The 26,950-nt window shown below is 33.7% G+C and overlaps 1 protein-coding gene across 9 annotated transcripts in view; it reads right to left on the bottom strand.

The window, feature by feature from the left end:
- The window catches only part of Camta (Calmodulin-binding transcription activator), a 463,871-nt gene that overhangs the window by 98,696 nt on the left and 338,225 nt on the right, over positions 1-26,950 (bottom strand). For all 9 annotated transcript variants that reach the window (XR_013006425.1, XM_076409281.1, XM_076409286.1 and 6 more), the window contains exon 6: positions 21,566-21,657. Coding sequence is in view for 8 of the 9 variants with exons in the window: in XM_076409281.1 (XP_076265396.1) it covers positions 21,566-21,657 (92 nt within the window). In the remaining variant the exon portion in view is untranslated. The remainder of the gene's footprint in view (positions 1-21,565; positions 21,658-26,950) is intronic.

Here is a 26,950-nt window from a genome sequence, read left to right as displayed (position 1 = left end):
AGAGAAAATTTATATGTTGAGAAAATGTGGAGCAACTTCGACGAAAATAATTTTCTCATATAACGTAACGTAACGTAAACAACTGAGTATCAAGGGTGTTATTTTGCTCATTAATACCATCCTAAATATGTTAAAAGACTGGGGAACAGCTGTTTAAGCAAGTCATCGCATGACCGGCCTCGGCGCCGAAATGAAACGAACCTCTTAACATTTTATTCCCATTTTAAAGGTTTATAGTTTCCAGAGGTCCGAACATTAATTCAGTCAAATAGCTCCACGGAGTAGCGATTGTTCTGCTTTATAAAGAAACGGTTCTTTAAAGATAAGTCGGTCCCCCTATGAATATTTATGTTGACCGCGCGCCGCTCAATGTTTTTCCTTTCTTGGGAAACGTTCCTTGACTAGCGGGATTAGGCTAACAGTTACAAATCGTTTTAATTTAACCGGGTAATAATAGCGGAGTTAATGAAAATAAAATTAATTACTATTTTTAATTCTAAAACCCATTTTTCGGAATACAATAATGAGTTGTTGAAATAATTACAGAGTTGTTTAAGAGTTATAATCGAAATTATATTGTAAGTGATAAAAAATTGATAAAAACTTATAATAATTTTGTAGACCTGTGTAATTAGTGTGTGAACTAATAATATAAAAGGTAGTATTACTGAGGATATGTAGCAAATGCCTAATGAGCACCATTAAGCTCCCAATCATTGTCCTTGGACCACCATGCTGTTTGTGTTTGGTCAGTTTTCCTTTCCTCAATACCACAGGCCAATTTTTCTGTATTCAATAATGAGTTCTTACAATAATTCCAGAGTTGTTTAATTACTTGTTGTTTAAGAGTTATAATCGAAGTTATATTGCGAGTTGTAAAAAAACTGATAAAAGTTTTTATAAATATTTTTGTAGTTTGTTGTGTAATTAGTGAGTGCACTAATAATATAAAACATATTATTACTGAGGTTTTGTAGCAAATGACCAATGAGTACCAATAAGCTCCAAATCATGGTCCTTCAACCATGATGCTGTTTGTTTTTGGTCAGATCTACTTTTATTAATATCACAGGCCAGTTTTTCTGTATACAATAAAGAGTTCTTGAAATAGTTCCAGAGTTGTTTAATTACTTGTGTTGCTTGAGAGTTGTAGTCGAAGTTATTTTCTGGGAGGTAAAAGCTAATAAGAAGTTTTTATAAATATTTTTAGTAGACTTGTTTAATTAGTATGTTAGTGTGTAATTAGAATTAGTTCGTTAACCTGTTACTTGCCTGTACCAGAATTGGACTAAATTTTAAAAAACGTGTCACTTTGTACTTTTGTAACAACGAGCAAGCTCCTTAATAGTAACCAAGGCATGAAGTAAGAAGAGGCTTTGGTGACAAATCACCTAACTTATTGTTTCCAAACGCGATCCTAGAGACTCCAGTTCAACTACCAGCTAAACTCAATGAAATGAAAATAAAAAGAGTAAACCAACTTGTTTGAACTAAATTACAGATGTTTTGCTCCGATACATCTAGTATTAACATATTTCCTAAAGAAAAATGTCATTAATACCTTCCAAATACATAAAGGGAATATAAAAAGTAACTATAGTTTATAGCTATGTGACAATCTACGAACTGAGAGAAAAAAGTAAGCAAACTTGCATGAAGTATAAGTAACAGATATTCTGTTGACATTACGACTATATTAGGAAGGTCTTTTAGTAAATAATCATATCATCTAGGCCGGGATACTGCAGATTAGCATTAAAGAATAATGTCATGAATTAGGTTTGGATAGTAGCCTAAAGACTGAGGGGTAACATTAGTTCAATTATTAGCTAGGAAATACAGAAACAAAAGAGTCACACCAATTGTTATTTTCAATGATTCCACGGGTGTTATATGGGTTGACAACGTTTCAACAGAATCTCGTCTGACATCTGATTTTGCTTCTTCTTCTTCTAGTCCTTGTTACGCGAGCTGAATTTAGTGTGAAAGCGCGAAAGAAACTAGTTTTGTATAAACTGTATTCAATAATGAGTTCTTGCAATAATTCCAGAGTTGTTTAATTACTTGTTGTTTAAGAGTTATAATCGAAGTTATATTGTGAGTTGTAAAAAAATTGATAAAAGTTTTTATAAATATTTTTGTAGTTTGTTGTGTAATTAGTGAGTGCACTAATAATATAAAACATATTATTACTGAGGTTTTGTAGCAAATGACCAATGAGTACCAATAAGCTCCAAATCATGGTCCTTCAACTACGATGCTGTTTGTTTTTGGCCAGATCTACTTTTGTTAATACCACGGGCCAGTTTTTCTGCATACAATAATGAGTTCTTGAAATAATTCCAGAGTTGTTTAATTACTTGTTGCTTGATAGTTGTAGTCGAAGTTATATTCTGGGTGATAAAAGCTAATAAGAAGTTTTTATAAATATTTTTATTAGATTTGTGTAATTAGTATGTTAGGACTATCAATATAAAGGATAGTATTACTGAGGCTATGTAGCAAATGACTAATGAGTACCAATAAGCTCCAAATCACGGTCCTCCGAGCGGAATTATCCGATGGCATTTTTTATAGCTCGGCCCGCAATAGCGATTGGCTTATTTTATAACAGGATGTGCACAAAACGGTGGCGTGCCGTTGTTCGCTTTATGACCGCCCGACCGAAATTTGTTGTGGCAGTCGCATTTCGACTTGCACGGGATTTTTTAATTAAAGTCATTATTCCGCCAGGATGGGAGTGGGCGTATGGTTTTTACGTTGACGAATGCGCTGGCCGACTGCCGATTTGCGATGACGCCGCGTGGACCCGATATATTTATCGGTTCAGGATTTATTCCGTTTGTCCCGTTAATGATGACCGGACGGTTCCTCATCAATCTTCCTCCGGTGCCGGATTAATCGCCATATAAATTATTTTTTACGGGTATAAATATCCAGGAAAAAATCGACAACACTAATAAAAAGTTTTAGTATTAATCTGTTGTCGTTGACTAGCTTCAAATTCATCCTAAATCGGGCTTATTCAAGAATCGTTTTTATGGAGCAGTATTTCAGTATTTGTTAATTCCCATAGTCTGTTGGTGCCACAGGTCTTCACAAAATACCTATGATTTTGGTCCGTGTCTTTTTTGAAACTGTTCCACTCAAAAGGTAGATTTCGTCACAAAAATATACGAGAAACGTCAACTTTCTTTCGACAAAGGTGCCCAAATGATTGTAATCTGCTTCTGTGAATCTGCTTCTCAGCCGTGCACTGATTGTCACATCTTAAACGAATAACTTTATTTGTAATAAGATCTTAGATATCGCATTTGAAAGACTTCAAGTTTATATATACCAAACTGTAACAGTATCTAGGAGCTATACAGAAGAATTACCGATCACAAGTACTAGAACTTTTGTCGGTTCTCTAAGTAAGCCCTTCGCTTCTTATGATTACACCGAATACGGGAATTAGTTTATTTTGAGATAGTCGAATTAGAGTGGCGCGCCCCGGTGAACTAAGTGGTCGTCTCGGAATCGTCAATCCCGCCCGGTCTTTCCCTTGAAATTATCTTCGGAGATAATTTACACAGCTAACCGATTTTAATTATTTAGCCGGCCGGAGACGGCGATGTAAACAATTCTATAAATTTCCATCTGGGTCCCGAAATGTTACGGCGTTCGAACCGCCTGCGAGAGGGCCGCTGCTGCTGTTGCGGAGCTCTCGCGGCAAACACTGGCAGGAGTCGTGTAAACTAATCTCGAAACCATTAATAATGAATATTGTTTGTTTTCCGTTTATCGCGCGCGAGCACGACGCCTCGTCCCAACCCAGTGGCGTACGTGAACGACTGTTTATTTTTTGTCCGGTCCGGGCCGCCTAACCGTCCGGCTTTACGGTCTCGCGTTTAATTTGTTTACACGAACTTGTTTGCTATAAGGTGCTAGTCGGTTGTAGATGAGATTAGACTGGTCAAAGGGATCATAATATAGGTCAGCAGGTCGTCTTTCTAGTTGATATGTACTTGTTGTCACTCTTCGTAAACTTTTATATCAAGATTAAAGTATGTCTACAGATGTTAGTTTCCTGCAAATATTGCTTTGTTGAATTGAAATTGGAAATTCTCTGAGTACTGAAAAAGTCTGCATTTAAAAAAGTCACAATTTTACAGATTATGATTAGCCGTTCTTTATTGTTAAGTATTTGATATCATTCCTAACACAATAGCCCGATGTCTACAATATGTCAATAAAAAAATAAACATATTGTAGATAGACATGAGAGTTTATCATAATTTTATAGATTAATATAACATGTCTATTTTAAATATAAAATACAACAGATAACTACTTTTATTTAAAATAAAAAATACAAATTACAAAAAGCTACTTCGTATGTATTTAAATACAAAATATAAAATATTTGTAAGTATTATACTTGAAATATAAAAGACAAAATACAGTATTTTAACTATATTTATTTAAATAACAAAATACACAATATAGCCAGATAATGTAAATACAATAGAACTAATCCAGCCCAGATTATTGACTAGTAATAGAAGAATTTCCTTTCTTATAAACATCATTTATAGATGCATTAACAGCCCCTTGCTGAGGCATGAATAAAATCTGTTAAGGAAAACAATCCGCCTAGAGGTCCTGATGAGCCCAAACTTGTTATATTGTACGAATATGTTTAGTATTTGGATAGCGTTCAAAGATGATAGGTATTTTGCACTTATTGTTTAGGAAGCTGGCTAATTCTAAGTCAGCTTTTAATTAAAATCTCCTGCAAATATGGATTTATTGGATTGGAATTGGCAATACTCTGAATAATGAAAAATGTTTCCATTTAGAACAATAGTCACAATTTTACAGATTATGACTGGCCATTCTTTACTGTTTGAAATATCTGATACCATTTCTAACACAACAGCTCGATGTCTAAAATAAATATGTATATAGATTTTATTATGTATGTTATTTTATGTAGATATATGTCAAAATCATCGAATTTAACCAATATTTGTTCAATAGTTCTTTACGCTGATATTGTTCACACTTTCATCACATTTATGATCAAATTACATGCAAGCATAATTATAATTGCGTTTCAACAAATATCCCAAGTTGGAAATTCTTCAAATAATGCAAAATGTTTCCACTCAAAAAAGTATTCACAATTTTAGAGATTATGATAGGCATTTTCTTATAATGAAATATCTATTATTATCCTTAACACAGTACTACAATAAATTATTGATTAAGTGGTTCACACATATAAAACAAACAAAAATTGTAACAAGTTGCTATATCATTTTTGTTTCTCTAATGTTAGCCCAAAAGTTTCGAAGAAAATTGAAAAAATCTATACATCGATATTTTACAAAATAGAACATCGATATTTAGAAAAAAGCTTTAAAATTGGTAGTTAATTAATTACTAATGATAATTAAGAGGTTTTTAAAATATTTAAGACTTTCCTTTTTCATTAAATATCGGCTAACAAAAATATCGACATATAGATATTTTGTCTGTATCTTTAAGAAGAAGGATTCAGTTTAACATTATATTAAAAATATTTTGAAATAATAGCGGATAAATTATCAATACCAAAATAAAAAAAACGGCAAACCGAACACGGAAAACAACGGCGATTGAAAAAGAAACACTAGTAAAAGGAACAAGAGAACTGTACTGGCTTTCAAAGCATGGACTCGGTCGTCGCGAAAGTTTCAAACTTATGGTCCGTTTCGCTTTATACATATTTATGGAATCGGCAAATAAAAATGTTTTTGTTCGACAACATTAGAACAATTTGCTGGCGGAGTTCGACGTGGCCGGGACACGATACCATCCCGTTTCGGGCTAGCATATGAAATATATCCGGTTTGGTTTCGGTAGCGGACGCTGTCTCCCGCTGAGCTGGCGGCCAGTCTACGAAGAATCCGCGATGCAAATCTCCCGAGAACCGACGCGAAAATATGAACAGAATCCTGCCAAATTCTCGCACAGTTCTGTTCGGAATTATCGTCCAATAATATCGTGTCATTGCTAGTTTTAGTTCATGTCTTGCAGGCGCATGAATATGGTTATAAGTTTACATCGAGTCAAAATATACGAGATATTTGTATAGGAAATTGAAATATTGATATAATATGTTAATTTGTCATGTTATTTGTTTTATAATAGGTTTCCAAATGAACTCTGATGAGTACGTCGACTTTATTTAATTTTTATGCTGTCAGAAGAAAAGTTGGTCGAAATATATGACTTGCTGTAGTCGCATATTTGAAATCTAAAATACAACATACATATAACTATTTTTGTTTAAAATAATAGGTCAATTGAAGCGTTCCTGGCCTGACATATATTTGGCGCTACTAGAATTAAATCCATATGTTTTTTAGCTAGTCCTAGCCCTCAAAAGATGCGTGTATAAATTTGACAGGTGTCGGATCATTAGTTTGTGAATTTGCAACTTTTGTTATTGTGAAAAAAAATGGATAAAAAGGAATTTCCGTGTTGATAAAATATTGTTTTTTGAAGGGAAAAAATACAGTTGAAGCAAAAACTTGGCTTGCTGCCGAATTTCCGTACACTGCCCCAAGAAAATCAAAGTATGCTAAGTTTGGACGTGGTGAAATGAGTACCGAAGACGGTTAATGCAGTGGACACCCAAAAGAGGTTGTTATCGATGACAACTTTTTTAAAATTCCACAAAATGCTTTGAATGACCGTAAATTAAAATTAAATGAAATAGCAGACACTATAAAGATATCAACTGTACGTGTATATCATATCATTCACGAATATTTGGATATGAGAAAGTTTTATGCAAAGTGGGCACACGTGAGTTCACTTTTGACCAAAAACAACGGCGACGAATAAACCCGAGGTTTTGCGTCGATATGTGACAACGGATGAAACATGGCTTCCTCGTTTCACTCCGAAGTCTACTCGACAGTCATCCGAGTGGACAAAAGCAACAGTCGGCTGGCAAGTTTATTAGCGACTATTACATAGCGTTGTTGGACCGTTTGAAGGACGAAATCGGCGAAAACGACCGCATTTGAAGAAAAAGAAAGTGAAAGAAAAATCCATGAATTGGGCTTCGTATTGTTTTCTCATCCACCGTATTCTCCAGATCTGACCCCCAGCGACTATTTCCTGTTCTCAGATCTCAAAAGAATGCTCGCTGGGAAGAAATTTTCATCGAAAGCTCTATGATTTTTTTTAAAGCATGTAGGATCAGATGGTATTTTCAAAAGTCATTTTGCCAATTGCACATTTTTGTTTTATTTCCGTTGAGTGAATTTGAGGTATAAACTGGTAAAAAGTTGTATTAGAAACACTATATGTAGCATTTAGTATCAAATAACCAGCATTATTCATTTGATAACATTATTCTTTTGACATGGTATCACTATGTTCCCAGAGAGTTATAGAAAGTTAGTTGTAGAAAATCATGGTAAAAATATTTTGGTTTGGTATATGTATTGTACCAATTTTTTTGGAATAAGTCTTTTTTTTTAATTAGGAAGTGATCAAAACACATCACCACATAATAGTAGTGTATACTGTGCAGCTGAAATATAAATATGAAACGGGGTAATCATGATAAGGAAGAATTAACAAACTTTAGCACAAAATAGAGCCATTGTCGGTTTAAATCGGCTGCTTACCTCTGTTGAAAATTCAGTGAACATAAAAAGAAAACAATCCACGCCTAATTAATGACCGTTTATACCTGAAATATTTCCGACCTCATCCTCGCTTATTTAATTTCGAGAATCCTCAACATGCAGCGACCGCAAAAAAATCTCCAGTTTCCTATTAAATTAATACCGCTACGGTTTGCACTCTCTACATTTTGTATACGAGTGGATGGAGATTTACGAGTCGGCTGGCTCTTCCGACTCGGGACTGTTGAATAATGAAATTCTATTAGTTATGCAAACGATAAGCTCCTTAAACGCTGACCTAGACATCGGTTTCGGTGTTATTTGAGCGAATGTAAATGCATTATCAACATTTATTGTGCGAAGAAGACCGTCGTCAATTCCTTCGTCCGTTTGTTTGAAGCCAATCGATGTTAGTACATGTTTAGGATGCAATTTATTGAGGATATATTCAGCAAGATGACTACCTTAGGACAGACATGTCCCTTTAATATTATAGTGTTGTTAATATTATATTATTATTCAGTATGTTACTGGAAGTTTATTAAAGTAACCTAAGCTAAGTCAGTCAGCAAAAATCAACGATGCCAGATACATACAGTAGTAAGTACCAAGGTACCAAGTTCAATTTAACTGCCTCTGTTGAAGACAAAGGGAAGTGGGTACTCAAATCTTGATATAGTGTATGCTAATAAACTTAGAGTAACTTATTGAATAATAAAATGATATATAATATATAGTCTATTCAAAGTTATTCTGTACATACGTCATCTAAATTTGTAACGTCAGATTATTTTAGATACTGTTTCCCTAAGTGTCTTTTTACCTATCTTGTATCCTTTATTTGGTGTAAAAGTCCCCACCAACTGAGTTATTTCATCTCTATGTAGTCTTTGTCTTACTTCTTGATTTCTCATCCTATCTATTTTCATTACATCTAAGATACTCTTCTCTAACATCTAAGACTCTTCTAAGATATTTCATTTCTACTGCTTCTAAGACATTTTATTTCTACTGCTTGTGTCTATCTCTCTCCCTCGCTCTGATAATACCTCAGTAACCGAATGTTAAGGGTTGATTTGTAAATTGCTCTATACAATTCCATTTTAGTTTTGCTTGATATTTCTTTTTCTTTAATCAATTTTATCTTTAATCAATCTTTTATAGAGAAGCGCAAATTGGTTCTTCATCGTTTCTCGCATTCTGACATTCATCTTCAACTACTGGCTTCTATTATTTTCGATTTCTATACTATATATATATATATATATATATATATATATATATATATATATATATATATCTATTTGAGATATTCATACAAATTTTCTTTAGAGGCATGTTGTTATGAGAGAGATATTGTTCTTTAGAGACATGTTGAATGTTAAAATTAAAATGCTGTTTAGTGAATGAGCAATATACACACACTGATGATACTGCGATTATAGCTGTCGCAGACAATAGTGAAAAAGCCTCACGAAAATTACAACAGGCAAGTGATAATATAACAATTGGACACAAGCTTGGAAAATAAGAATTAATGAAAGTAAATCAGTACATGTGCAAAGAAAGAGAATGACAATTATCAGTACATAATAAATTGTTATTATATAACCAAATACTGAAACCTATGGACATACGGAGTTCAATTATGGGGATGTTCTGCATAGAGTAACGTAAATAAAATAAAAAAAATTCAGAACAAAGTCCTGAGAGGTATTGTGGGCGCACCCAAATACTATAGGACTTATTACCTATATTGAGACCTTCAGATACCCTCAGTCAGTCAAGAAATCAAGAGAATTGCAAGGGGGCATGAGGAAAGACTCGTTAAGAATATTGAAGTATTGCAGCTTTTGGATCCCACCAGAACAGGACACAGACTCAAAAGAATCAAACCATCTGATCTTGTGTAGTCTTTGTAGTGAAGCGCATAGAATAAAAAATACAACAGTATAAACATTATTTCACTAGAGACTGAGATAGAGCCGATGGGTCCTCCTAGTTATATACCTAGATTTAAGTTATCATAAAGACAAATTGTAGGTTAGATGGAAATGACTAGTAACAATGTAATAATTAGATAATAAAAAAAGTGCATGAACAATTACATATTTCCTAGTAAATGGCACAATACCTGCATAAAGACAAATTAAATATTCCAAATAGTGGAAACTCCGCGTTAATTCCGAACGATAACGCGTATCTGACTCTCGAACAAAGAACGTCGCGACGACGTCAAAGCAGTAACATCGTCTGACAAGGCGGCTCGCGTTTGTCAAACGCATATTTTCGAAGTTGCGCCATTTTGTCACTCAGATTTCGGTCACAGGATAGCGAAATTGGGTCTGGTGGAATTCCTGCCGGCATTTCCTGCCTTTCGCATTACGTGTTCTCGCTTTTTTTCAATATCGTCGGGAGGAAGACGGGGTACGACAGGTGGCGGGCGAGTGGGAGGGCCGGGACAGGATATTGGATGACTTGTCACCTTCTTTGTGATAGTTAAATTTTATTGTCGATATACTAAAGTCTCCTTACAAGATTTCGAGTCCCTTTTGTTTATTTAATGTCATGTCGGAATCAAAATTACCATCTGATCAGTTGCCAATTTTACTCGATATAAATTTTAATTCTACAAAAAATTAATATTGTTAAAGAAAAAAAATGTTGTCTTCATTTTGGTAGAATATTTTGATTATTATTAGCGATTGTAATGGATTCTAAAGTATATTGATGGATGGAGTTGTTTCTCAACGTAATAATATTTCGATAACTGTTCTGAACACGTTGTTTATTAACGTTCTATTTCAAAATATTATTAACCAGGCTTATTTGTTAAAAAATAATTTCTTTGCCAACATTTTAAATAAAATTGTATTGCTCTTTGGTTATTTATTCCACTATTCAATCTTTAAAATAGTAATTGTCATGTAGTTCAAGTTATTATTTTATGTAATATTCTCGAATCTCATCATTGTTCATCTTTAATTTGCCTTCTATGGCTTTCGTCAATCTAGTGCATTTTTATTTTGCGTTGAGTCCTACATGAGGACTAGAAACACACAAACACTTCCGTAGTAGATGTACATACAACAGAAATGGTGAATAACCTACCTATTAGAATTGGAGCAGGCAGGGGGTTGGGTGAGTCCAGTGAAAGTAAAGCCTAAAATGTTGCTTCATATATATTATGTCACTGATCTGTCGCCCATTCCTAGTATACTTATTTGCAGTGCTTTAACTTACTTAGTTAGTGTTTTAACCAAGTCAAATTCGATTCTTCACGGTGTTGCCGTTTTTTTCAAGAAGAAAGGTAAAATTTTCGCTAAGCCAATTAACGAGTCCAACTCTGCCTATAACTACGAAACAGACTTCAAACAAAGGCACTAAATTTCTATCGGAGACAAAGTATTGCGGCTTCTTTCTTTCACAGGACATGATGTCTGTTTTCCCCAAAACTGCTGATCGTACAATATACCGAGGCACATTTATAACATGCAGAACGAACAGTCTCAACGAAACATTTCCCAATATCCGTGTGTATTTTCCATCAGATACCCAACTGCATTTTCATGCCGGCACATAAAATATGTCGTTTAACCAGTTCAAGGTCTGAACCCCGTGGCCGTTTCATGTCCCGAGCCCATTGCCCCGACGGCACAGCACGAAAAAAAAAAAAAGGAACCGAGAAAAACCCCAGCCCAAAAGTTTTTATTACATTTTTATTAGATTATTTTATTTATGGGACTAATAAAAGTAGCAGATGATGTGGTGTAGTCATCGTTGTTGTTTTTTGCCGCTTCCTTTGTTTGCAGCTTATCTTTGCCTGCTCTTATATGGTTCAACGTGTGGAAATGTCGACAAAAGCGGAATTGATAAATAAAGGGACGACATTAAGGGGTACGCGCGAGGCAGAACGGCCGGTTTTATTGGACGGGCGAGGTATTAGTACGGGGCCCTGGGACAAAAAAGTTTTAGTGTTTTATGGTATAAGTTTTGAATTTATATATTGCTGATTGTGATCATGTTTTTTTTGTTTGGTGACAGGACGCGTTAACACCACCATTAAGTTGTCCCACGAAAACACAATATAATCTATTTTTATAGCATTTTCATAATTGCCTGTTATTTATTTTTGGTCATTAAGTGGTTCGATTTTACATTATTTCCTTGTCATATCCCAAATTTTTCATCAACCAAAAATTGGTTGGTCACGATATTAAAAAGAAACAAAAATATGATAAATTCGCCATTAAAACATAAAATATATTTTGTTATAACTTATTATTTGGTGTTTTTGTCCATTGTCAAAACCACAGTATATTCTCTATACAATTGTGCAAACTTGGTAATAAACCTATATTGATAATGCGTTTACTGGTTTTGAAATATTCATTAAACTTAAGGTAATTTTTGGAGTTATCTGTACGTCAACTACCTCTAAAAGTATTGAGTTCTCATGAGAATAGAAAAGGGACCAGAACTTCTAGAATTGATGGAATCAACAAATCAAATTAATGATGTTTTATAAATAAAATTGATAAGATAATATTTCGTATTCCATACCTATAATCATAATATTTAACCTTGTCTATAATTAAATTCATAATTCATAGTTCATAATTTTATATAATATGATGTACACTTCATTAAATATAAATAAAAATAGAAAAAAAATCAAGTAATGTAAACATATTAACATTCAAACTCTACGTTGGCATGTTCTGTATAAACTAGTAATAAAAAGATCTTGAGAGTGTTTATCAATGGGCTTCTCAAATATTTAATTCGTGGTACTTTTTGATAGAACGTATTTAGAAAGACGATTTATTAAATTTAAGGGTATGTTTAAAACTATATGTATATCATTAGTTTTCCAAATATTGTCTAAAGCTATTTGCTAGCCACTACTCTTGCAAGTGTTCAGTCCTCATGATAATAGAAAACGTTCCAAATCTTGGGAAATCGACTGGAAGAAATAACAAAGAAAAATAACAATTTTAAACGTTCCCATATGGCATACAAAGTTTATGTAATTTAAAATTTCACCTAGACACTGAATATCGCACATTGGAATTAAATGGTTAAATAATGTTGTTCATAATATTATATATGATGCAAACTTCATTAAATATAATTAAAAACAGAAAAAAATCGGCAGGTGTATTAAAACGATTACCTTTAGAAGAACACGCGTACGAAGACGCGAAATTAAAATAATAATAACGATTAAATGAGCATGGAGTTTTTGGTAGTTTGTCCAAAGTGTTGGCATAATTTCTGGATATTTTGACTGATGTAGCTTCATATAACAAATATTTCTGTGGGTGCTTTAATGACCCTTGCCTTAATTTATTTTTTAAAGCAGAATATTTGAGTATTCGATGATTGAGACTCATCATGGAAGTTCGCAATAAGTTGATGTTTATACCATGGAATTATGTACATACAGAAGAAGTATTAAGTGCCTATATGAATTCCGATAATTTTTTCACTTTTAAAAGTTATCTGTTGAGGAAAATTGATAAGATCATCAATCCACTTTCGTGTTTCGTTAGCATTTCAAAATCATGTACCAGCCTTACTATATCGAATATAAACAATGGTAATCAGAAGGTGCTATGTTTGGTGAGTAAGCTGGATTTGATAGAATGGAATGACAGAACTAGTCAAGATAAAACAGTATGTATATAACGAGTGGTAGATACCCGCAGTAACAATTTCATTAGGTTTTAGCTGATATATCAATTTTAACAGTTAGGCTGTTTGTTTCGCAGTTGTTCACATTGATATCACTGATAAAATTACTTGAAAATATCTGATAAGAACATAATGAATGACTGAATGGCTTATATATTGGTAGAGCATAACAAATTGCAAAATCTATTCCTTGAACCTGTCATAGCAGGTAAAACATGGTTAAGACAATATCTAAAACGACATAAAGATAAACCGCCACTTAGAAAGACTACAGGAACGTCATTTGCAAGAGCATTTGGGTTTGATAAAGAAAACGTTGATAAGTTTAGGACAATGTACGAGAAGAATAAAGGTAAAGGACAAAAAACTGCAATGAAGTGTTAAACAGTGAAGGTGAAGATAAAATTGATTCAGACACTGAGCCAGAATGCCATGATACGGAACCAAGTCCCTGACTCTATATTGGATATGTGATTTTTACAAGTAAAATAATTAATTTGTTACAATTTCTATATTATTTGATAAGTATTAGAGTTATTTTCTTAGAAGATACTTAAGTTCACATTTTTAGCCCATATTTGAACTGTTCCATATTTGGCACCTATTTTACATTTTTTTTTATTGCTCAATTATAGTAATATGTTTTAATAAGAAAAATATAACATTATTTCATAAATGTTATTGTAATATCCTAAAATACACGACTTTTACTTTTAACCCAAAAACAAAATGGTATCCCATGTTTAGTTACTTTCCTCTACAAATATCCTGTAATACAAATGAAAATCCCACTTTTTATTGACGTCAAACAAGATTTAATAACATTTCCGAGACCGGTCCGAACTCCTCCCCAAGACATTCTTACGCCATTACCCGATACGGAAGTAAATCTCGACTCGAGATAATCTTTAAAGTCCAGTCGTGACGACCAAAAAAAATTTACAACCGAAGATTTTCAGTTCGCATCCATTATTTACGACACAACTTCGGTCCTTTATTAAGAACTCGAAGGCCGATACGAAGGAAGCCTCCGGTCCCAGAGACTCCCCGGTAATTTAATAAATAATTACAAGCCAGGTCTAACGTGATTCGGACTTTTTTCTCTTCTCCCGTCTCCCGCTCGTTCTCTATCGGCTTCTCTCCTGGGCTGGGCCGTGGCGGAGTCAGTCTTCCGATGCCGGGCAGGTACAGATCGGCCGAAATCTTAGTTGGCAATCGTGGAGAATCGTACCGGAATATTTAAAGATATTTAGTAAAGAACTACACTCTCTCGCTTAATCGGATTACTGGTTTTACTTTGGCTTAGTTTCAACTTTACATTTTAATTTTGGTGCTCTTATTTGTACTTTTGGTCTTTTAATATTTAATATGTTTAATAGTTAGTTATAGAGTTAGTTATAACAAACAAAAACTATAAATTTACTTAAAATCTACTTTATTTAACGGAAAATCCATGGACTAGGGGTGTTTTCAAAGCTTGAACGAATTGAACAGAGAACAAGCTTGTAATCTCCCCGGAATCCTATCGACTGCAACAGTACCATGTAAAATGGTTTAAAAAACAAAAACTATTAATTTAGTTACAAATTATATTTCATTTAACAAAAAGAAGATGAGACTGGTTGAACGGTGATACAAAACAACACGGACGGTAAAAACAGATAGAAATCATCACATATATACATGTATACACAGTTTTAGTTTAATATTTGTATTCTTTTCTTAAAATATTGGATAGAGTAACTTTATCATATTATAAAGTGACAATTATAATTGGCCAAATTATGCTACAACTGGAATCTTTTGATGGTATTTTGTATTTTCTATAATTATATGATGCACATATCATTCATCAATTTTCATATTTAAAATATAAGTGATGAGTTAATTGGCATATGGAATACATTTACGGGGATGTTCCGGTAAGAATATTATAATACAATACGGTTATATAAATGCAATACAAGATATCCAGAACATGAGAAGGAAGTCCTGAGAAGAATTGTAAGGGTACCGAGATACTATAAGACTAATTACCTACATCGACACCTTCAGATATCGATTGTCACCCAGGAAATCAAGATAATTGCAAGAAGACATGAGGGCTGACTCCATTTTTATGTCAATATCGAAGTAACAGGTGTAGTGAGGTGCATTTATTAGAGAAATTGTAGTGTTAATACATAAACAATATTACACCAGACGGTAAGACAGATATATAAGCATATACTCTATCTAACTTTATACACATTAGTTCATAGTAGGAGGCAAAATCATTCGATTCAGCGACAAAAATGAAAAGGTGAATAATCTGAAACGTTACCGGATGAATATACATACCAAACACAAAAAGAATCATACACAATTAATTCTTGATATGGAAGGGCAATTTTGTTTGTCCAAATATTGCTTCAGCCTTTGAAAAAAGGTTGTTTTAGCATCGTAATGGCACTAGTGACAATAAAATAGTATAGCCAGGAAGCACTATGTATCGGAATTTTTGTTGCTATTAATGACAAACGTATAGTAGAGTCCATAATTTGAAACCTTTTCCTCAGTATGCGGTTCAAAGTAGATTTCAAGTAAATCGGTGCAATATAAGTTGAAATATTACATCGGCAGTCTCGAAAAAAGTTTCGTCTTTAGTTGCTACGTCACGAAAACAGCTATATCTCCAAAAGTAATATAAATTTGGAAAAGCCCTCTTAAGGATCTATTCGTAAAGTGCCAAACTTCTTCAAATTTTTAAACTATAATACACCAGCCTGATAAAATATCACTTTTTCCCGAAGAATTTTCTTGAAGCTTCAATAAACATATTCTAAAAACGTTAATAGTGAAATGTTCATCCGTACAAGGTCTGAAATTTAGGGCTCTAGACCGGAGCAGGACCTCTGCCGTTACGCTGATCCACTTAATTCCGTCCCTCCTCGCTTTCCCTGTCTCTCCGCGCCCTGCCTCCTATTAATATATAATTGATAGTAAAACAAAGCTCGGTTTAAGTCTCCGTCGTGCAGCAACAAACGCTGATTAAATCTCCCCGCGTTCGGCGACGTCACACCAAATAACACCACCCCATTAATTGTGTTAATATTTAATGGCGAAATTTACGATCATATGCCTACCAGTATTAGACCAAGATCCCCGTTGATAAATTGTTTCTGTTGGCTGTTGACACGGGCATGGTTAATTAATGCCGACCGTGTGCCGTCTTAGTTATGAGTATGGCGACATCGCCTAATCAGTTGAATGAAATGCGACCGGAACAGCGTATACAATCACCTTAATTGGGCCGAACTTGATGCGGACGGTTGCATGGAACACGCCGTGATATCGGATCCCGTACAAGCGCGACGGTTAATTGACGTTTTCGGGCGGTTTATTTCGTTTTGCTTCTCACGAATACTTCCGTCCACTTCTTTATACTTATGTTACCGCAACCGAGCAAAACACAAGTTGATGAAACTACTAAATAAATTGGATCAACGGTTCAAACCGAAAATTAAAAAAAAAGTAACAATAGCTTTGCACTTGATAAAGAGACTGATTATTCTTTAGAAGGCAGTTAATATATCAAATCAACCAAAATACACAAATTAGCCGATACGTAAAGGAAAAATAGTTTCGTTGAGTACTGAGTATCCTGCTGACGGATATGACACCTTGCCTATATCTAATAGAATTGCAGATAGAGTTATAAACCCAATAACTGCAACAACCAATAAGGAAATTGTTAATGAAATTGAAAAATGTAACAGCTTAATATACAGTTTAATAACAGTTAAAATAACAGTCAGTCAGCTGAAAAAAGCTTCATTATTTTTAAAAAACAATAATTTATTTACCTATATTCTCATGAAAAAATATTAGTTCTGTTTTCCTTGTTTGCTCCACCCTTCCATCTTTAGTAGAGTAGTCAATAGATCATTATGATCATAAGTTTTTGGCGTTGCCCCCAATAGACGGTACTTAGCGGACGTTAGTTTGGGTGTATAAATATGGAAAAAAAAATATTTGCGAATTCTAATGGAGACGAGTTTGTGAAAAATAATTATAAGGTGAAGATAATGTATCACAATGTGCTGCTCACAAACGTTTAGCTTGATTTCGTTGTGGTAATTTTTTTGTGAAGAATGAGTCATGCTATAGTTGTAATAAAGCTGATTAATTTCTGGAAAATCTAGTAAGATAGACATATCAGCAGAGCATACAGTAATCTTCAAGAATTCTACTTACATTTTGATATTATAGCAGTGGTAGAGCTGCTTCTTTTATATCAAGAAACAATATGAATGTGTTTACCCTGATATTATTTTCCGAGCACTGGCGATTATATACAGTACTTTCAGTCCGATATACAGTTGATACTTCAGTGAGTGGTTCAAAAGTTTTGACGCATCCACAGTATAGACCAAGCATATCACCTTCTGACTATCACTTTCTCTGATCCCTGTGAACCTATCTCAGTGTATCTCAGTGTTTTGAAATCAAACAGCTTTCAAAACAAATTTGAACCAATGGATTCAGTTTACTGACCAGAAAATATTTCATAATTTCCACTCATTGTTGACTCGACAAAAGTAAACAATAATAGATTATATTTGGTTTAAATAGAACACAAAGAAACACATAAAAATATTTGTCTTGTCTGATATCAATTATATTTCGTTTCCCATTCGGGATAGAAGAAAATTTAGCCGAACGTAACGGCAATATAAGCTCGGACCGTTGTTTTGGAATCGGGACAAATGAACAAAAGCCGAAGTGAAGTCGTTTTCGGGGAGTTTTGGCGGCGCGGAAACGACCGACCGTTGTGGGATGGGGGGGAGGCGCGCCGTTGTGGCAGCCCCGCGAACGACCCGGCCGACGAGGCGGGGGCTGGAGACCGAAGAAGACGACGACCGAGGAGAAGGGGCAACATCTCCGGCAAAACATCCGGTACGAGGCGGGCGGTTGTTATTTAAATTAAAGTCCGTAATAAGTTTGCAGAAGTATTCTCGCAGGGGAGCGAATGTTTCGCGCTAGTTAGAGGAAACAACAAGGTTCGGGCCACTATTAAGAGACAAGGTCTAAATTGAAATAAACAATTATGCGAGAGGGCGCCGGCTACGCCATCTCCCGGGGTCTCGGTGAATATTTACGCCGCCAAAAATACCATTAAAGACGGCTTATTGTCCGGAAACGGAACCGTCAAGTCCGTGACATTTCGCCGTTGATGAATCGCCCCCAGCATCGATCTGTCTAAACCCGAGTGGTGCCTTGAAAGTTCCGTGTTTCTAAACAAAAACTGTGGATTTTATTTCAATTCATATTTTGTACCATCATTTTGGAGATACTTGAACTCAACTTTGGAAAGTCCATGTAATAACACATCATGATAATCACATATAATACATGACTGCAGAGCATGTTAAGAAGAAACGGTGAGAACTTTCTTTGAAACTCAAAAAATATGGTGGTTGCTTGGACGATAATCCGAATTGTCACTCCACGAAAAATTGTTATTATACAAGCAAATATTGAAGCCAGTCAGGATTTTTGTTACTCTATGGTAGATTAGAAATGGGGACATCCAGAAAGATCTAAGTTATGAAAACACTTTGATGTAAATGAATATTTATCAATACTTACTATTAAAATTTGAATTCTCCTAGTGGTATTAATAAAATGTGGATAAATCGATTAAAAATACGCAGACACAAATGTAAAAAAAGATTTTACGAATACTAAATTGTAGTCGTAAGAATAATTTCTTCCATAACACTGTTAACAAGATTATGGTTACTATGAAAGATACAATTGTAGTCGTAACTATAGTTTCTTCCATAACACTGTTAACAAGATAATGGTTACTATGAAAGATAAAATTATAGTCGTAACTATAATTTTTTCCACAACACTTTTAACAAGATAACGGTTACTATGAATTATACAACTATAGTCGTAACTATAATATCTTCCATAACATTGCTAATATGATAACGGTTACTATGAGAGATAAAATTGCAGTTGTCATTATTGTTTCTTCTATAACACTTTTAACATGACAACGGTTATTATGAACGATTATATTGTAGTACTAAATATAATTTCTTCTACAATACTGTTAACACGATAACGGTTACCATGAAATATAAAACTGTAGTTAAAACTATAATTTCTTCCATAACACTGTTAACAAGATAATGGTTACTATGAAAGATAAAATTATAGTCGTAACTATAATATCTTCCATAACATTGCTAATATGATAATAGTTACTATGAGAGATAAAATTGCAGTCGTCATCATTATTTTTTCTATAACACTTTTAACATGACAACGGTTAATATGAACGATTATATTGTAGTACTAAATATAATTTCTTCTACAATACTGTTAACGCGATAACGGTTACCATGAAATATAAAACTGTAGTTAAAACTATAATTTCATCCATAACACTGTTAACAAGATAATGGTTACTATGAAAGATACAACTATAGTGGTAACTATAATATCTTCCATAACATTGCTAATATGATAATGGTTACTATGAGAGATAAAATTGCAGTCGTCATCATTATTTTTTCTATAACACTTTTAACATGACAACGGTTAATATGAACGATTATATTGTAGTACTAAATATAATTTCTTCTACAATACTGTTAACGCGATAACGGTTACCATGAAATATAAAACTGTAGTTAAAACTATAATTTCATCCATAACACTGTTAACAAGATAATGGTTACTATGAAAGATACAACTATAGTCGTAACTATAATATCTTCCATAACATTGCTAATATGATAATGGTTACTATGAGAGATAAAATTGCAGTCGTCATCATTATTTTTTCTATAACACTTTTAACATGACAACGGTTAATATGAACGATTATATTGTAGTACTAAATATAATTTCTTCTACAATACTGTTAACGCGATAACGGTTACCATGAAATATAAAACTGTAGTTAAAACTATAATTTCATCCATAACACTGTTAACAAGATAATGGTTACTATGAAAGATACAACTATAGTCGTAACTATAATATCTTCCATAACATTGCTAATATGATAATGGTTACTATGAGAGATAAAATTGCAGTCGTCATCATTATTTTTTCTATAACACTTTTAACATGACAACGGTTAATATGAACGTTTATATTGTAGTACTAAATATAATTTCTTCTACAATACTGTTAACGCGATAACGGTTACCATGAAATATAAAACTGTAGTTAAAACTATAATTTCATCCATAACACTGTTAACAAGATAATGGTTACTATGAAAGATACAACTATAGTGGTAACTATAATATCTTCCATAACATTGCTAATATGATAACGGTTACTATGAGAGATAAAATTGCAGTCGTCATCATTATTTCTTCTATAACACTTTAATCATGACAACGGTTAATATGAACGATTATATTGTAGTACTAAATATAATTTCTTCTACAATACTGTTAACGCGATAACGGTTACCATGAAATATAAAACTGTAGTTAAAACTATAATTTCATCCATAACACTGTTAACAAGATAATGGTTACTATGAAAGATACAACTATAGTGGTAACTATAATATCTTCCATAACATTGCTAATATGATAACGGTTACTATGAGAGATAAAATTGTAGTCGTCATCATTATTTCTTCTATAACACTTTTAACATCATTTCTTCCATAACATTGTTAACATAATGACGGTTACTGTGATAAAAATTATGGAAATTAAATTGTAGTCGTAACTATAATTTCTTCCATAACAATGTTAATATAATGACGATGACTATGATAACGTAACTATGACAAATTACTGGTGAACCTAATATGGTATCGAAATAAAAGGTATGCAGAAACATTGTCCCAGAAACTGCGTAGAAATTGTAAGCCAATCCATCGACCATTTTCTGAGTTTTTCAGACACAAATAAACAAAAGGATATATTTTATATATGAGGATTATTTCAATGTTTTTGTGAAGCTATGCTTCGAAACTCAACGTGAAATAAGCTGACCTTACTTCAATTAATTATATCGTAGTAATAAAATAAAAAAACACAACCAGAGATATATTAGAATGCAACTGAGAGCCGAAGACCAACTCCGAGACAATTGAGGCGGCAGCGTTGGTCGTCGACTATCAGTCCGGACCGTAGTCGAGGCATTAAGTTGACGGGACTCGGACGTACCTCATTCGTATTCCAGCGATGCCGTTGGGTGGGAAAGTGGTCGGCACGGGGCAGGCTCTCCAGGTTTTCTGGCAGCTTGATGGGTTCGCCGTCTGCAACAAAGTACCGCAACATTATATCACTGTCGTTGTCTAATTTAATATGAGAATCAAGATAATGGCGTTATTCGAACGTTTTTTGTCGGAAAATAATAATAAACCTGATTTTATTTGGTTACATTGGGCTTTTTTTCGTCACAAAAATTGTTTTAATATAAAAAGCCTGACACATTTAAAAGCTGTTTGTGTAAAATAAACTGAAACTAAATATTATATGCATTTTTTCGTTTTAAAAAGGTTTTTAACAATATTTTACAACATTTTATCAAAATTATCTTCATCTTTCTAGCAGCATCTCGAACTATTTTGGAACTATTTCAGAACTTTGAAACTTTGCATCCAAGCTATCTAGATAAGTGGCAATCAAAAGGCGCTATGTCTGGTGAGTACAATGGGTCTGCAGCAGCATATCCCTGACAACTTTTGTAATGTATGACCCACAGAGTCTTTGTTCCAATAATGTTTCATTCAATTTGTTCAAGTGAGGTTTCCAGACTACAGCGCTAGCCCATGAGTTTTTGCGTTTGAGATTGTAGTAGCAGATCAACTTTTCAGCTTCAGTTATAATACCCTACAAAAAATTCTTCTATTTGTCATATTTGGAAGTAACGAAACAACGATATATCGAAATAGTATTTCAGTAATTTTAGATCTTTTCTATAGCATCTAAACGTCTGGAACCAGTTGATTCTTTCACTATTAAGCTTTCAAAGTTCTTTGAAAGTTTGAGCTGAGTTTTCGTCCAATAAGAGTCTTGCTTGTTTTTTTTATCATTGACATCAAAATCACCAATTTGAAATAGCTAAAATCAAAACCGAAAATTGAGATGTGATTAACTAACATCACGATAAGTTTATTTTAAGAAAATTTTTATTTGATGGATTTCTTTACCAGATTTCTTCAAATAATCAAGAAAAATAATGAATAGACGAAAATGCAATTTTGAGCATTCCTGATCCCACATTATAACTATTTACACTCACCAACTTTACCATACTAAATGGAAAACTGTTATTTTATGTAGAGAATTGTCAAAACCAAGTTTTAAGTTTTCAAGTTTGTCGATACGTTTATTTGAGAGAATTTTATTTTCACCAATAGATATATCTAATCAAAATAAATGCAACAAGTACCAATCTCCCAATTTCAATTTCAATTTCATTCTATCAATGAAGGAATCAATATAAACTGACAATAAGAAGTTGAAAGTACAGAAGATGTAATAGTATTTGGGAAGTCGTAGCATAGTAAACAATGTGTTAGTCAATAATGAAAATTCAAATTCAACCTTTAGTTCTCTAGATAATGAAACCACCTCTAAGTTACTCATGTTTAAAGGTTTTACTCTTACTTACTCCTAATAACAGGTCTTGTTATATTTGTTTGCATAATTACGAGAGAGTGATAAAAATGAACAATAAATAAGCTTAGTGTAAATGAAATCAGAAATAAAGTAATTATGATGTACTGCTCAGTTATAGAGTTTCACAGATTTTAAAATAGAGATGCCGAAAAAATATCGATATTTTTTTTGGCCAATATTGTATTCAAAGAATTTTTAGTAAGAAATCAAAATAATGGTATTAAATATCTAGGCTTTTGTAGAGAGAATATCGAAGTTTTGTTTTGAGATCTATCTCTTTTGCTCATCAAGTAATTTTTACATGCCTTAGTATCGACATTTTTGTAAGCTGATATATTGATATTTTTCTTTTAATATAGTGAAATCCATATGTCGATATATTTATATTTCTTTCAGCGGCCAATATTCCTGTTGCAAAGTATGCTCTTATGCAGCTATTATTTTTAATCAATATTTCAGGAATTTTTTGTTATTCTCGTCATGAACATTCTAATAATATTCAGTGTTTTAGTAAATTGTTTTCATTTAGTCAGTTTTCATTAAACGTTTGATTAAAATTAGGAGGAAAACAATGTTTTTAATATATATTATGCTTAACAAGAACAAATGACTAGTCAGATGACTTAATTTGAAAGTTACAGTTTTTATATTTCAAACGAACGCACGAAACTCAACAGTTTTTTTGGTTTGAAAGGGCGTCAAAATCAACAGGTGAACGCAGGTAAGAAAAATCGGATAAATATCCATTCACCCCCAACCCCAGCATCAAACTTTTCCCCCTGCCACCGTTTCCTCAGCTCACCCTCGGCAACGACTCGACTTTCAAATGATCCCAAATAAATTCATACGCAAAGACGGCAACATTACGACGACGTTCCTAGAGGGCGCGCTGCGTTCCATCTCCCTCCTTTCATTTCATTGTCATTTGCATAGCGTATTAACATAACCATAATAATTCCATTCGGTTTTCGAATGAATATTAGACCATTACGTTATAATTCGTCTTCTCTGACGGCGACGGGTAGAGCGGTGAGGGGAGAGAGGTACAAAGACGACAGTAAAAGGTTTATTTTAAAAGTTTGATTCTAATCCGGGCTTTCAGAGCCATGCGTTGTTGTTTAAGAAATTGTTTGATTTATATTATTGGTTACTCAACTCTCAGCTATCAACACTAACTAAGAATAATTAAGGAATTCCAAAATAATAAGCACCAATCAACAATTACTATACTTAGAATTAAAAAAAACTATTAAATAGATCAACAACTAAACCTACTCAACAAACATGGAGACCAAACTTACAAAACAATAACATTTTGTATAGATAAAAATCTTCTTAGAACAAAGATATGTAAAGGTTAAAATTAGACCTTAATTAAAATAAACATCGATTTCTTTGAGGAAACCAAATAATTTAGACAGGATTTGAGGCAAGAACACAGCCTTCAATGAATCAGGTAAGTCATGAATTCGTTCGACAATTGATACTTTTCTGTATTTAACAAACACATGGGAGGCCGACCTTGCTCCCTCACAAAGGGGATAGAGATATATCTCTCTTTGATTCATTAGGAAGGAATAGGTAAATTGGCAGTGATCATCAGTAGCCTGTTTAATTTTGCTTGCAAATATCTATTCCCTAAAGAGGTAGTAGGGGAGAAAAGTCCTCTTAAATGAGCCAAGGCTTGTTTTCCTCATCCAGCAAGTCCCACTGAAGTTACACCAAGCTATCACCTCGCCACCTATAAATCAATAAAGATTCTTTACCAATTTGCCTTTGTGGTTGGGGATATAATGTTGTTTTGTCGATATATAACAAGACTCTGTTGTTTAAGGATGTGGACCATTGGCAGACGTTAGGATTTCTTTTATTGTTTATTTTGAGACCTATGGTACATTGCAGCGTCTATTCCTATATAGATTTAGAGCCATCCAGAGTATAAATGACCTCACAGTTCGGGTTCGGGCTATATCAGTTGATTTTATAGCTTTGTGATGAAATATTTTCGTCCTATGGAGGCAAGGACCATATAACTGTCTGTGACTACAAAAATTGTCTTCAGTTCGGGCAATGATTCTCATTTTTTTTTTGAGAGGCAATCTTATTCTTCGATATTTGGTGGTTCTATACAAGTGAGGCATTCCAAGCTAGTTATCGGACTTGGAGCAGCTTTAATCTAGTTTGGATCTGATTATATATTTATAGGTCCTTAGTATAAAAGACTGATCAATGACCAATTTTCTGCAGAATAAGTATATAAAGATATTAAGATCCTTAGCAGTTTTTTTTATTTAAGATCCTCGATGTGTGTCTCCAGTAGAGATAGTAATCCATCCTGAGGCCCAATATTTTAGCAGATGATTTTGTTGGTATGACATTATTACCTAAATCGAGAGAGTGATGCCTTGGACAGTGTTGTTTGAGAATGTCGTGAATTTTAAGTATTTTTAGAGCAATTTTATGTTTGCAAAAGTTTGTTGGAGTAATATATTTATTTATTATTTAATAGAAAAAATTAACAACAGACAATACGAAAGTATGTGCTGCTGCTGCTGTAATAATAATTACTTTATGGTTTATTTTTACATTATAATTACAAGATGACGACAGAATAAAAGGTGGGTTCATTGCTTCCGAAGAAACGTTGAAGTTAATACAAATGTGACAATGGAGTCCTTGAACAAATTCTAAAAACAAATACGCTTAAGATGAATTATAGAGTAAAATTTGGAAAACTGTTAGATTCATTAGATAATCTGATATTGGATATTGGAAATTCGATTCATATTTATATTGTATATGTTCGGTCTTGGATTCCGAAAGAAGTACAATAACGCTTATCCCATGATGAGGAGGGGGAAAACTTTTTTACGGTGGCGGGAAAAATCTGGAAAATATCGGGAGAGGAGGCCGAAAAAAAATTAATTAAACGAATTTCGGCTGTTCCGCGAGTACATCTTAATTTTTGGCCGTGGAGGGTGAATATAAATTCGGGATAATGAGCCCGGTTTTTGTTAGTGGGTCTCCATGGGGCTTTCATATCGTCGTTGCGGCTTACTGGCGGCTCGGTGGTAAATGTCTGCGAGATTAACTTATTAATGGTCACGGTTTCGTAAACAAGGAATATGCGATGAGTTTTCGTTCTTTTTTCACTCTCGCTACCGATATCGCCGGATGAAAATTTGATGTTTATTTGCAATCTGGTTGTTGAGGTTAAGGCCGTTCGATTATCAAGGTCTTTAGGGAGGCCGTGTTGCCACGCATATTATAATTATTTACGTTTAAGAAAATTGATTGGTTTTCAGCTTACGGAGAATATAATTTTGTATAATATAGTTTTTTGTGTTTGTATAATTTAGTGGTCTAATTTATTAGACCATCTAACTCATTTTAACCGACTTCAAAAAAGGAGGAGGCTATGTTCTATGTTCGATTGTATATATTCTTTTAATGTATGGTTAACCAATTTCTCCGTCAATTATGGACCGATTTTCATTCCAATGAACCCAAGTCAGGATCTGATGGGGGCAAGTGGGGAATTTGGATGAAACCCTGAAATTTTAAAAGCACGTACGAAGTTTTCACATATTTTTTTTATCTAAAATAATCAGATTTGTGTATATAATGTTATTGCTGAACTGGTGACGGAAGACCGGAACTCGTTCAATGCAAAAGCTGTTCAATTTGCTTTTTAAGCTGTCACTATATCATATGAGACGCCGTAGGAATATTGCAAGCAATTGCTTAGACCGTTCAGTTTATATATAGGTCGCGGGTTCGATTTCCGGTAGAGGCGATGACTTTTTTTTTATATATATTTTAAAGTCTCCTCTTGCCACCTAGGGGTTTATCTCCACTAGACCTACAGTTTAACGTGGGCTCCGAACCACGGTCCTCGGCATTAAAGCTACCAACTTAGAAATA

This window comes from Rhynchophorus ferrugineus, unplaced genomic scaffold (genome assembly GCF_030347505.1).
Source record: "Rhynchophorus ferrugineus isolate W39M unplaced genomic scaffold, kcgeb_rfMv2 rfM7, whole genome shotgun sequence".
NCBI lineage: Eukaryota > Metazoa > Arthropoda > Insecta > Coleoptera > Curculionidae > Rhynchophorus > Rhynchophorus ferrugineus.
Note: the sequence above shows the minus strand (reverse complement) of the source record. Positions and strands in the feature narration are given on the sequence as shown.